This window comes from Physeter macrocephalus, chromosome 12 (assembly GCF_002837175.3).
Source record: "Physeter macrocephalus isolate SW-GA chromosome 12, ASM283717v5, whole genome shotgun sequence".
NCBI classification, from domain to species: domain Eukaryota; kingdom Metazoa; phylum Chordata; class Mammalia; order Artiodactyla; family Physeteridae; genus Physeter; species Physeter macrocephalus.
This window is the reverse complement of record NC_041225.1, coordinates 56,366,636-56,379,171: the sequence shown is the minus strand read 5'-3', so window position 1 is coordinate 56,379,171 and position 12,536 is coordinate 56,366,636. Positions and strand designations below refer to the sequence as shown.

At 35.0% G+C, this 12,536-nt stretch overlaps 1 protein-coding gene across 9 annotated transcripts in view; it reads left to right on the top strand.

Annotated features, from left to right (window-relative positions):
• The window catches only part of MAP4K3 (mitogen-activated protein kinase kinase kinase kinase 3), a 209,215-nt gene that overhangs the window by 126,239 nt on the left and 70,440 nt on the right, over positions 1-12,536 (top strand). For all 9 annotated transcript variants that reach the window (XR_003682283.2, XM_024118950.3, XM_024118949.3 and 6 more), the window contains 4 exons: positions 4,667-4,722; positions 5,314-5,361; positions 8,406-8,448; positions 9,974-10,046. Coding sequence is in view for 8 of the 9 variants with exons in the window: in XM_024118950.3 (XP_023974718.1) it covers positions 4,667-4,722; positions 5,314-5,361; positions 8,406-8,448; positions 9,974-10,046 (220 nt within the window). In the remaining variant the exon portion in view is untranslated. The remainder of the gene's footprint in view (positions 1-4,666; positions 4,723-5,313; positions 5,362-8,405; positions 8,449-9,973; positions 10,047-12,536) is intronic.

Here is a 12,536-nt window from a genome sequence, read left to right as displayed (position 1 = left end):
TTTTTTATGGAGCTAGAACAAAAAATCTTAAAATTTGTATGGAGACACAAAAGACCCCAAATAGCCAAAGCAATCTTGAGAAAAAAAAAACGGAGCTGGAGGAATCAGACTCCCTGACTTCAGACTATACTACAAAGCAACAGTAATCAAGACAATATGGTACTGGCACAAAAACAGAAATATAGATCAGTGAAACAGGATAGAAAGCCCAGAGATGAACCCACACACCTATGGTCAACTAATCTATGACAAAGGAGGCAAGAAAAAATAAAGTTATTTTCTGAGAATATATTTTTTTAGGTGTGTGGCTATTCTTCATATTTGAGAAAATTTTCCTTTTTATTAATGAGATTTTGATTTCAAAGGTTTAGTGAAAATTGAGAAATATTTGTCATCATTTTGCACTGCAGAACATACACGGTATTTCTGGAAGCTTGTTATAAATTCAAAAAGCTATTTTCCCCTTTTTTTGCCTTCATTAGGACTAATTTCTCTACTATTGTTTCCACACTTATTAATTTCCTTCTTGAAGTTTTTTTCAGCTAGGCCTCTAGTGGTAAACTCTGTCTTTGATCCTCATTCTTTTTTTTATTATTATTATTTTTTATTTTTTATTTTTTAGATCCTCATTCTTAAATGATAGTTTAAGTGGACATAGGCACATTTTCTCCATTGACAGGTATTTTTGTTAGCATTTCGAAGATGCTGGACTATTGTCTTCTAGTTTCTGTAGTTGTTGGTACCTTCTGCTGACTTGATCCTTTGCAGGTAATCTTCCTTTCTTTGTAATTGCTTTTAAGATTTTTCTCTTTATTTCTGGTGCTTCTAGTATCTAAATGTAGATTTACTTTTCCTGCTTGGGACTTGAAGTGCTTACGTCCGAGATTTTAGTTCTTTTATCAAGTCTGACAATGATCAATTATTATCCCTTCAAATATTTTCTCCTTCAGGTTCTCTGATCTCTCCTTCTAGAACTTCAGTTCGATGTACATTAGCTCTCCATGTCTCTTAAAGTGAGCTTCATTTTTCCACTTTTTAATCCCTCAGAGCACTGAGGGTACTCATAACCATCTTCTGGTTCACTGATTGTACACCTGATTTGGTGACCATATTTTTCATTTCTAGAAATGAAAAATCTCTTTCCATTTTTTGTCGTATTCTTTCCTTGTAATTTTTCATCCCTTCTTTTATATCTTTAGTTTCTTTAAGCATACTTATTTTTTAGTCTTAGATTGTTTGGTAATCCCATCAGATATACATGATTGCTCTTAGGTGTCTGATTCTGCTTTCTTCATTAAGAAGCAAGAAAGCCAATTTAGTTACAGAGATAGGTTGTCATGATTGTTATTCCATTTCAGCCCTCTGATGGAAGTAACATAGTAATATGAATCTGTTAGTACTGATTTGTTTATACAGCAACTAGGTCAGTGGAAGAAATAATTTCACATTAACTTGGATGCTCTCAAACATGCATGCTGAGAATATACAGGCTTATATGCAGCCCCAAACCGTCTTTCTCTGTGTGCACACCTTTGATTGCACCCAGGTTTCTACCAGATAACCTCCTCATGGCAACGTATATTCCTCTTTGGCTGTAGTCTACACTGCTGTCTACTTGCATCGCCATATAAAACATACCTCCATTTCTCTCTGTGTCTTTCCTCCTCTCCTCTCTCTCTTTCATCATGTTGTCATTCTATGGGGAGTAGAATAAATATCCTGGATTACCTTATTTGGTGAAAGACGAGTTCTACTTTTCTAATTACCACAGTGCTTGTGGGTTTTTGTTTGTTTCTTTGCTGGTGTATACAAACCAAATTTGATCCATCATGCAAAATTTTTTTGATTAAAGCCTCCTTTTTAAAATTATTTCCACTTATTTATAAAGTACCATTAAGCCAAATTCTATATTTTGTCTTACGTCCTTAATTCCATCACTTACTCCAAATGATTGTTTTAAATTTAACTCTCCTGAAAGGAGAACTATATTAGTTATCTATTGCTCTATAACAATGATCTTAAAATTTGTGATCTTAAAACAGACATTTATTATCTCAGTTACTAAGGGTCAAGAATTCAAGAATGGCTTAATTGGGTGATTTCCCTTACAGGACAGAGCAAAACTTGCATAAGACATTTGGTCCATGCCAAAAATCCTTGAAATTTGGTCCTGTCCAGAATGTCCATGAGCATATTTGGTTCATGCCACATGGTTTTGGACAGGACCAGATATCAAGGATCTTTTGGCATGGACCCAATGTCTTATGGACATTTGGGGCAGGACCAAATATGAACAAATATCAAGAGCCTTTTGGTGTGGACCAGAAGTCTTAGGGAGGTTTGGGGCAGGACCAAATGTCTGTGAACTGGATGATTCTAGCTCATGGTCACTCATGAGGGTGCAGTCAATCTCTTGGCTGGAGCTATAGTCATCTGAAGGCTTGACTAAGGTTGGAGAATTTGCTTTCAAGATGATTCACTTACATGGCTATTGGCAGGAGGTCTCAATTCCTTGCCACAAGGATCTCGCTATAGGACAGCTTGAGTGTCTTCACAGGATGGCAGCTGGCTTCTCCCAGAGGAAATGATGCCAGAGAGCAAGGAGGAAGCCATAAAACCTTTTATGATGTAGTCTCAGTATTTGCATTCTGTTACTACCACCACAATTTGTTCTTTAGAAGCAAGTCATTTCTGTCCAGCCCACACTCAGGAAGGGAATTAAGTTCCAGCTCTTGTGGGGGATGTATTAGAGAATTCATGGACATATTTTGACCACGAGGGTGAGAGCAGCAGGGCAACTTTTGACTTTACATTTTTTCATGAGTTCCTTCTCCTCTCCTTTTGTTTACTTTTTCTTTAAGAACTAACATTAGAACCTTTTACTGTTCCAACATAATAGATTTTTTGTCTATATTTTTCACGGAAAATTTTTCTTTCTGTTTAATATTGTCCTTTAACAACTTTATGCATTCTGTTATATCATTTATGGTGAATTTTTTTTCTCATTTGTTTCATAATTTTGAGATCATCTTCAGGGGGAATTCCGTATGGCTTTTGAGAGTGTGTCCTTCTGACAGTGTTGGATTTTTTTTTTCCCTGAGACCCCAGTGACCTCATTGTTTTCTATATATATTTGAACCCTAAACCTGAGTGGAGAAGAGGCCTTTTAAATTCTAAGAGGAAACATTTTTTCTCCTGTCCAGATCCCAGGCCGTGACACACAAATCCCTAGTCATCTCCTGGTGCTAGTCCACTATTTTATTGAGGGTGTAGCCCTTTGAGGATTCTGGTTTTATGTGGGTGTTTGTTTTAACTCTTCCTCTGCAGAGCTATAACCTTTTCTTCTGTGCCCATGTAGGGGATAAAACTAAAGCCCTAGCTTACTAAGATTGGCCTTCCCCTAAGAGACAACTAGACTATTTGTCATTTTTACCATTCTGTTTTTCATTTTCGTTTTTGTGTTTGGCTTCTGGACAAGTCTCTTACTGTTTATGAGCTTAGCTACGCATTTAAAAGATTATTAAAAATTTTTTTTCCTGGTGTTACTTTCAGGGTTTTCAGGTTATCTTATTTGCTGTATCGTGGGAACACACATCTCAAGAAGGCCTATCTTACTGGATGAGAGTAGGCTTACAAGCCACGGAATTTAGTTACTATATGGTTTATCCTCATTTAAACTTAGCCTTGTGCCCAAAAGAATCTAAGTGAAATAGATTTCTCTCTTCCAGAATTGTAAAATACAAGTACTCTGAACTACACATTTTTACAAAGCTGTTAAGTTTAGGTAAATGGGAGATCACTGTCTAGCATGTGATTTCATGGTTGGAATTTGATTCAGTTTCTAGAATAGTTTTTCCTGCCTAACTTCTTTATTCTAAAGTGATTAAATAGTGAGAAAGAGAAAACTATTTAAATGTTTTTCATAGTCAAAAGATGTGCACAGAGGAAATATTTAAATATTATATGATTAAGCTATGTATATTGATATGGAAAGATGTCCATGATAAGTGAAAAGGCAAGTTTCAGAATTGTATGTGTAATATGATTCCATTTATGTTTATGTGTTTGTGCACTACATACCTGTACTATATAAAACATCTGTGTTTTAAGTCATCTGGTACGACTATAGGCCAAACTATTGGTATTGTTTATTATTGCGTAATACTGGTTTGGATAAGGAAAAGACCTGTCTCTGTTGATTGGAATTTTTTATATTGAACATATATTAATTTTATATCTATAAAGCTAATAATTTTAGGGAAAAAGTATTGATTTTTAACCTAGTCAATAACACATGTTTACATGTCAATTTTTTAAAAAAGCTTTAATAAAAACTAGCTAAACGTCTTGGCCATGCTTTCTTTCTTTTAACATTTAAGAGGTAATATGATCAGGTGTAAAAATGAAAATGTAATTCATTTTAGTGACTATTTCAATGTTTTATTCGTTCCACAACTGAGTAGCTTTTCCATGCCAGGCACTGTTCTAAACACTGGGGATACAATGAGCAAATCAGATTTTTAAAAATTCCTGCCCTCATGGAGCTTACTTTTTAGTAGAATTTAAGTATATTAAGTCTATTGCTTAGTGGAACTTGTAAACTTTGTCTCTTATTGAAAAACATACTTTGACTAATTTTATTAACATTAATTGTCTCCTCTTATAGTAACGGGACCTCTATCAGAACTGCAAATTGCATATGTTAGCAGAGAAACACTGCAGGTAAATTCAATGTTAATTAAAAAGTAATGTTCTTTATTAAACTAAATGTTTAATTATTGTACATTACCTGTTAAGCAGAGTAAGGATTTAAATATTCTAGTTTGGTAAACTCTTGAATTTAATACATTTCAAAGTTGTGTAGTAAACTCAAATTATATTTGCAAATAAACTTGTTAAAGCTTCAGTATCAAAATGTACCTCCTAAAATTTAAGCACTATGGATTTGTTATTTATTTTTATATTCCTCTTAATACCAAAGAAAGGCTTGAAAATTAAGCATTCTTATGGGATTGAAACTCATTCTGATACTAATTGGATATTTACTTTTAAAAAGTTATTTCAAACTATTTGCAGAGTTTAGTGAAGATTATTTCTCTTAGGAAAATTAGTGGTTCAAACTGAGCTCCACCTCTCATTTTCTCGATTCTTTTATCTTTTCGGATACTCTGGTAAAATAAAGTGATTATCACTAGTGCTTTCTGTAATGAGTAAATAAATAAGACAGAATACTACTCATTGATGACTTTAAATCCCAAAGTGTGTTCTGTAGTTAAAGTCTTGTTAATTTTTCTTTTTTTTTTGAAACTCCAGGGATTATACTATCTTCACAGTAAAGGAAAAATGCACAGGGATATAAAGGTATATATCATATGTTTACCTAATGGCCGTCTCTTCATTTTTAAATATTCTGACCAAACTGTTGAGCAAAATTTTATCAGTTATTCTATTTGATGAATTTGTTATCTTAATATGTTACTATAATAAAATTGAGTGATACTTTGAAGGGTTTATTAATTTTTTTATAGCAGCTCTATTGAGATACAGTTCACATACCATAAAATTCACCCTTTTAAAGTGTACAACTGTGGATTCATGTTTTAATAACACATTTTAGCTTATTTGTAGTTATTTATTTATAAAATGCAAATTAGGTCCATAGCTTCCATTAAGTTACAGTCTTTAGGAAGTTTCATGCTTTAAGTATTGTAGTAAACTTTGGCAATCTTAAGGAACTGTCATTAATAATGTATAAAAATGGATAAACTAAGCCTTGACCTTTTCTGCTGGTCTTTAACTGGCAGAGGAGAGCAGGTACATGGGACATGCTGTGGTAAACAACCCCTATCATAGGACTCTGAGGTTATTTCCAAAGATACTGCCGTCTTCCCAGCCTGGATATTCTCTCTGTTCATTTATTTTTTCTTTTCTTTTCTTTTCTTCTTCCTCATTCCTCTTACCTCCTGCTTTTTCTTTCCCCCTTTTGTTTTCTCTAACAAACAAACAAACAAAAAAACTTTTGTTTTTTCTAACCCTTTTTTGCAGGGGATGTGGGTGTGGGAATCATGTGCTCTTTGCGTCTCTGATGAAAGCCATGGACTCTCTCCTCCAAAAATGCTCTTATGCACATGCCTTCAAATTTTGCATGAAATTTCAGTGGACTCTCAGATCACCTGCTGAGATCCTCTACTTTAAGTATTGTTCATAAACCACTTAAAAGACATAAGCAAAGAGCCTTGGATTCAAAGGTGGGAGAGATCCTAAGAAGATAAGTGTATCAAGAAAGATTCTGTGTCATTGGCACTTAAATGATCTGGAAGGATTGATAGATTGTTGTCAGAAATGGAAGTTGGAGTGCCTTCTAAGCAGAAGGAACAGTGTGAGCAAAGATACGGAGGTCAAAGTGTGGAGTCATTTTAGGGGGTATAAAGGCTGTGCCATATAATTGAAGAGAAGAGAATGTAGGAGAGTGATAAGAGATGGTGTTGGCCAGGAGGTTTGCTGCTCCATTATGCAAGAACTCGTGTGCTGGACTTCAGAGTTTGGACCTAATTGGATAGATTCTAGCCACCACCACTATTTCTACCCTGTCTAAGCCCCCATTATATTATATCTCACCTGGACTTCTGGAATAGCCTTCTAACTGGTCTCCCTGCTCCCATTCTTGAGTGATCCTACAGTCAGTTCTCTACCCCACACCAAAGTGACCTTTGTAAATCAGATCTTGTCACTCTCCTGCTTATAAAACACCATTGGCTTCCCATCATACTCAGTACAGTATTCAGATGTTTTTACCATGACCATTAAGGTTATGCATGATCTGGCCCCTGCTTTCCTCTCTGACCTCATCTCATACTCTTCTTCGTTTTACTCATTCTGTTCTAGTCACACTAAACTTGGAGTTCCTGGAATATGTTGAGTTCATTCTGGTTCCAGGACTTTGTATTTGCTGTTACCTCTTTCTGGAATGTTCTTCTAGATTTTGGCATGACTCTGCACCCTCTCTTCAACTAGATCTCTGCTTAAATATCCCTGCCTTAGGGAGGCGTTCCCTTCCTGCTTTATCTTCAGAGTGCTTATCTCTACCTGGCTTTGAATCATTTATTGGTTCATTCATTCGTGTGTGTGTGTGTGTGTGTGTGTGTGTGTGTGTGTGTGTGTGTTTTTAGATTTTCTTTCTCTCCTGCTTAGATGTAAACTCCTTGAGAGCTGGAACTTTTCCATTACTATAACCCCAGAGCTTGAAGTAGCATCTGGTTGCTAGTAGTTTGTCAGGGAGAGAGGGATGAATGGACACTTAGATGGATGGATGGAAGAATGCATCGTAAGTGCAGGTGACATGATATAAACTGTAATTTAGAAAAATTAATCTGGAGCTGGGGAAAGACCAAACTGAAGACTCTGGCAGAAGTCTAGATAGCTAGGGCCTAATTCAAGTTGAAATCCCTACTCTAGTTTCTTTTTCCTTTTTCTGATTTCTCCCATTACTCCTTAGAGTTGCAGTAATATCAAGGGGTGCAGGTTTTGGTTATTTCTTCCTCTTTCGGGGGCTGGAAGGGGTTTCCTAGTATTTGTTACCCCGAACTTATACTTACAAAATTGATTGCATCCTGAACCATAGCGGATTACTTTTGCTTCCTCATTTAAAAGTTGCCCAAAGTGGGGGCAGGGGTGGGGAGCCTGCAGTACCTTTGAGAGGCAGTATTTCTACCTCCTCCAAAAGCTCTCCGTTTTTGAAGATGAAGTCATTATTATCACCTTCTTCTTTGAGCTTAGGTCAAGAAGCAAAAGTGGATAAAAATGCTGCTAGGTCATGCAAACAGGTGACATTTTAATTCTGTGGGACTGCGCCTAGTTGTTTATGTACTGAATGGCCCCAGACTCTGGGCAGAGACACATTAGGATAGACAGCCCCACAGACTAAGTAGTAAGGTTCAGTCTTACACATTAGCATTGGTTCAACTGATGTTAAGTACCTAGAAAGGGAGATGTGTTTTGGTGATTTTGGACAGGAAATGGCAATGAAGTTTAACATGTAATTCAAGGAACTGAATAATGCCATTGTAAGGTAACAGTTTAGTATAGTGACAGTGCTTATCAGTAAGAAAATAGCATTCAGATTAAAACTAATATGTCACTTTCATAATAACATTCATATTATTTTAATAGCAGCTTTTTGCAAGGCAGAACATTTTGTAAGGATAGTCAAATTGCCTAAAAAGTGGACAGTAAATTTTCCTATGAATGTAATGGTTTAACATTTTAATTGGGCCTAGTATAAATCGTCAGTATTTCTAGGTTTAAGCCTGCCACTTGTGATTATTTTAAATATATATGTTTAATCTTTTATATGTGCTTTCTGATAAAATGTTTCCTACTTTAACTAAAATGTTCTCTCTTTGAAGGGAGCTAACATTCTATTAACGGATAATGGTCATGTGAAATTAGGTAAGTAAATGTGAATTTCGTCACTTGCACAAATTTATTCCAAAACATAGTAAGTTTATGTTTTCCTCTTTAGGACTAGGTTTCCCCTCCCTCAGCAGCATCTATTTATCTTTAGGTGGAAATCTCATTGCAGGACATGACATATGTAATCTCTCTGTATCTGTTTCTTCTTCTCTTAAGTGGGGATAAAGTCTATCCTTCACATGGGACAGATTCATTATAAAGATATAGTGAAATAATATCCCTTAAAAATTCTTTCACCTCTAACCCTAGGAGTGGGACTTCTAGTAAGAAATCTGTACGAGATTACCTTGTGACCAAAAAATAAGGCAAACAAACAAAAGCCAAAAACTCAATAATGCAAAAAATCCTACCTGCTTACACAAGCTTTTAAAATAAAACACTGTATTAGTTATATAAGAATGTAATTTATATGCTGAATTGTGCCTTATTTGAAACTGTAAGTTTTGATTGTCAAGTTATTAAAACAGTTCAATACCTAAATAATAACTTAATCTGAAAGTTTAAGATAGGAAACATGTACAATATAGTAACTTTATAAAACAGAGTTATGTCTGTTAAGTATTAAATGAAGTATTTAATAACAAATATGAAACAATTATTTTGAACTACATATCACTATAAAATCAAAATTCAAGCAAATATTTATCTTCTAAAAATATGATTAAACTATTTTGACCTATAGCCTATAATAGGGACTAATCAGATTTAAAAGTATCATAATTTACATGTAATAAAATTTTCCTAAGCCACCTCTAAATATGAGAAAATCAGTTATCTAACTATTGATGGCTTAGTGAACAGTTTCCATCTGCAATTTAAAATTTGTGTCAATATTACGTGCCTTACTCAAAGACATCATATATATAATATGTCTTAGTTTATAAAGATTTAGAAATCATCATTAAAAAACTAGAAAATAATTAGAACTCAATATACTTAAAAAATAGCAACATAAAAATAAACTGACATAAAAATAAATTTCTTGATAGTGATTGTTATTGGTATTAGAATATATTGCTAAGGTAAGAGTTTTGAGAATATTCTGTTTGTCTTTTCATGGTAGATAGATTTACCAGTAGAGATTTTGTTTTTTTTAATGTCAGTTGTTATGTGTATGGCAGGAAGTGAATGGAATGTATTCCTACTTAAGGTCCCTTCCAGTGATTTTCCTTGAATTTCAGGTCCTGGGAATTAGAAATTATAACATTAAATCTGGCAGGTTAGATTCTCTCAGTTGTCTCTTCCTCATCAAAATTATTTGTTCTTGACTTTTGTTGTCATTTGATTCGTGTGGGGATGTATGGGAATCCATTTGGCTATCATATGCACTATTTTGTGATATTTTAATGCTAGTCCATTGGAGTTACAAGTTTTAATGTGATGTTTGAGAATATCTCATTTCTGTGAAATTAATTTAGTGGAAATAATTTAAAATATCTCATGTTACTTTTAAATAATTTTACATTATTTTATTTTCTAAACGTGTCTCTTTTTTTAATAGCTGATTTTGGAGTGTCTGCTCAGATAACAGCTACAATTGCCAAACGGAAGTCTTTCATTGGTACACCATATTGGTAATTGTATTTTAATTGATAATTTAACTTTTTGTTTTTCTATCATTATTGCATGCAGTGTTTATTAAAAAATAGACTGAATGGTCAAAATTATTAGGACTAAAACAGATTAAAGAGGTCAGCAACAGGCTAAGTAATTTAGGTATATACACTTTTGGATGAATTACAATACATAGCCATAGAATATTCTACCATACTATTTTTTATTATGTGGAAAGGGCTTTAAAGATTGATATGCTTTTAGAAACCTTGATATAGTTCCAGTTGTGCCCAAAAAAAACCCAATTCTTGGTCCTACACATATTACGTGTATTTTCACAGACTAGTCCGTATTCTGATGAATTTTTCAACATTATCTTATTTACAATATTCCCTAGCTCAAAACTTTTTGACATATCTTAGTTGCACACAAGATCAAGTACATATTTCTTGGCATTTGGAGTCTTCCGGTGTCTGGCCTCTGTCTGCCTCATTAACTTTTTATTTTTTTAATTAATTTATTTTATTTATTTATTTGTGGCTGTGTTGGGTCTTCGTTGCTGCGCACGGGCTTTCTCTAGTTGCTGCGAGTGGGGGCTACTCTTCGTTGTGGTCCATGGGCTTCTCATTGCGGTGGCTTCTCTTGTTGCAGAGCACAGACTCTAGGCACGGGCTTCAGTAGTTGTGGCGCACGGGCTTAGTTGCTTCGCATCATGTGGGATCCTCCCAGACTAGGGATCGAACCCATGTCCCCTGCATTGGCAGGTGGATTCTCAACCACTGCACCACCAGGCAAGTCCCTGCCTCATTAACTTTAAGTTCTACTAGTTGCCTCCACAGACCTTCCTCTCTAGCCATGTTTGTCTGCTGGGTGTTCTTTGATCACTCTATACAAACTATCTTATTCATTCATTTATGTGTTCAATAAATGTTTTTACCACTTACTATGTGCCAGGTATGCTGTTAGTCATTGTGCATATAGTGGTGGATAGGTATAGAGCTTTTTTGCTCACATGATTCCCTTGAAGTAATGGCACTCTGGAAATCTTAACATTCCTTCAGCTTAAGTGCTACCATTCCTCCCCCAATGCCCTCCTGATCTGCCTCCTCAGCAGTGGGACAGCACTAATCTGGATGACTTCTTTTCATATTTAAGATATGATATATACCGTTTTTGATATTTGTCTTTTTATCAAACAGGTACATACTTTAAAAGTCAAATAGTGCTAAAGAGACTGATAAATTCTTCTAGTTGTGTCTTCTGCCATCTGTAGCATTATCTATTATTATTTATAGGCTTTGTGTTACAATAGGTGAAGATTTTATTAATAGTTCTCTTCATTCATCATTCATTCTTCTTATCCTTTCAGTGTACTTGCTGAGTCAGTTATTATACTACTATTACACTTACTGTCTTTAAAATTTTTTCTTATATCTAATAATTTTTTCATTTTTTATTTGCTTAGTTTGTATTTTTTATTTGCTTAGTTTGTATTTTTTATCCCTGGCCAAGACTTTCATACTTCCCCATATTCTGCAGTCTGAAAGATGCCTCTATATAATTTTCCAAACCATAAATAGTCCTGATTTGGGGAGGTTTTTTTGGCTTTGTTTTAATTTGTTTTGTTTTGTTTTTATTAAAGTTAAGTCTTCCTGGGGTCCTCCTCCCTCCTATTCCAATCTGAAATGTTTATTTTCTAGGTTTTTTCCATAGCTTCGCCTTGGGAATTCATTTCCTGGAATCCAAGTCTTCTTCCTCCTTCATAAATTTCTCCCTCTCTCACATTTTGATAACTTCCTGAGAAATTTGAGGGGTAAAAATTTTTGAGACTCTGCATGTCTAGCCTCACACACACACAATTGATAATTTGTATGAATATGGCATTCTAGGTTGGAATTTTTGAAGCATTGTTCTTTTGAAGCATTGTCTTTTCTCTGATGTTGATGGGAACTATGATGCCATTATGACACATGATTTTTTTTTAACATCTTTAATTGGAGTATAATCGCTTTACAATGTTCTGTTAGTTTCTGCTGTATAACAAAGTGAATCAGCTATACGTATACATGTATCCCCATATCCCCTCCCTCTTGCATCTCCCTCCCACCCCTCTAGATGGTCACAAAGCACCGAGCTGATCTCCCTATGCTATGCAGCTGCTTCCCACTAGCTATCTATTTTACATTTGGTAGTGTACACATGTCATTGGTACTCTCTCACTTCGTCCCAGCTTACCCTTCCCCCTCCCCGTGTCCTCAAGTCCATTCTCTACGTCTGCGTCTTTATTCCTATCCTGCCCCTAGGTTCGTCAGAACCATTTTGGTTTTTTAGATTCCATATATATGTGTTAGCATACGGTATTTGTTTTTCTCCTTCTGACTTACTTCACTCTGTATGACAGACTCCAGGTCCATCCACCTCACTACAAATAACTCAGTTTCATTTCTTTTTATGGCTGAGTAATATTCCATTGTATATATGTGCCACATCTTCTTTATCCATTCATCTGT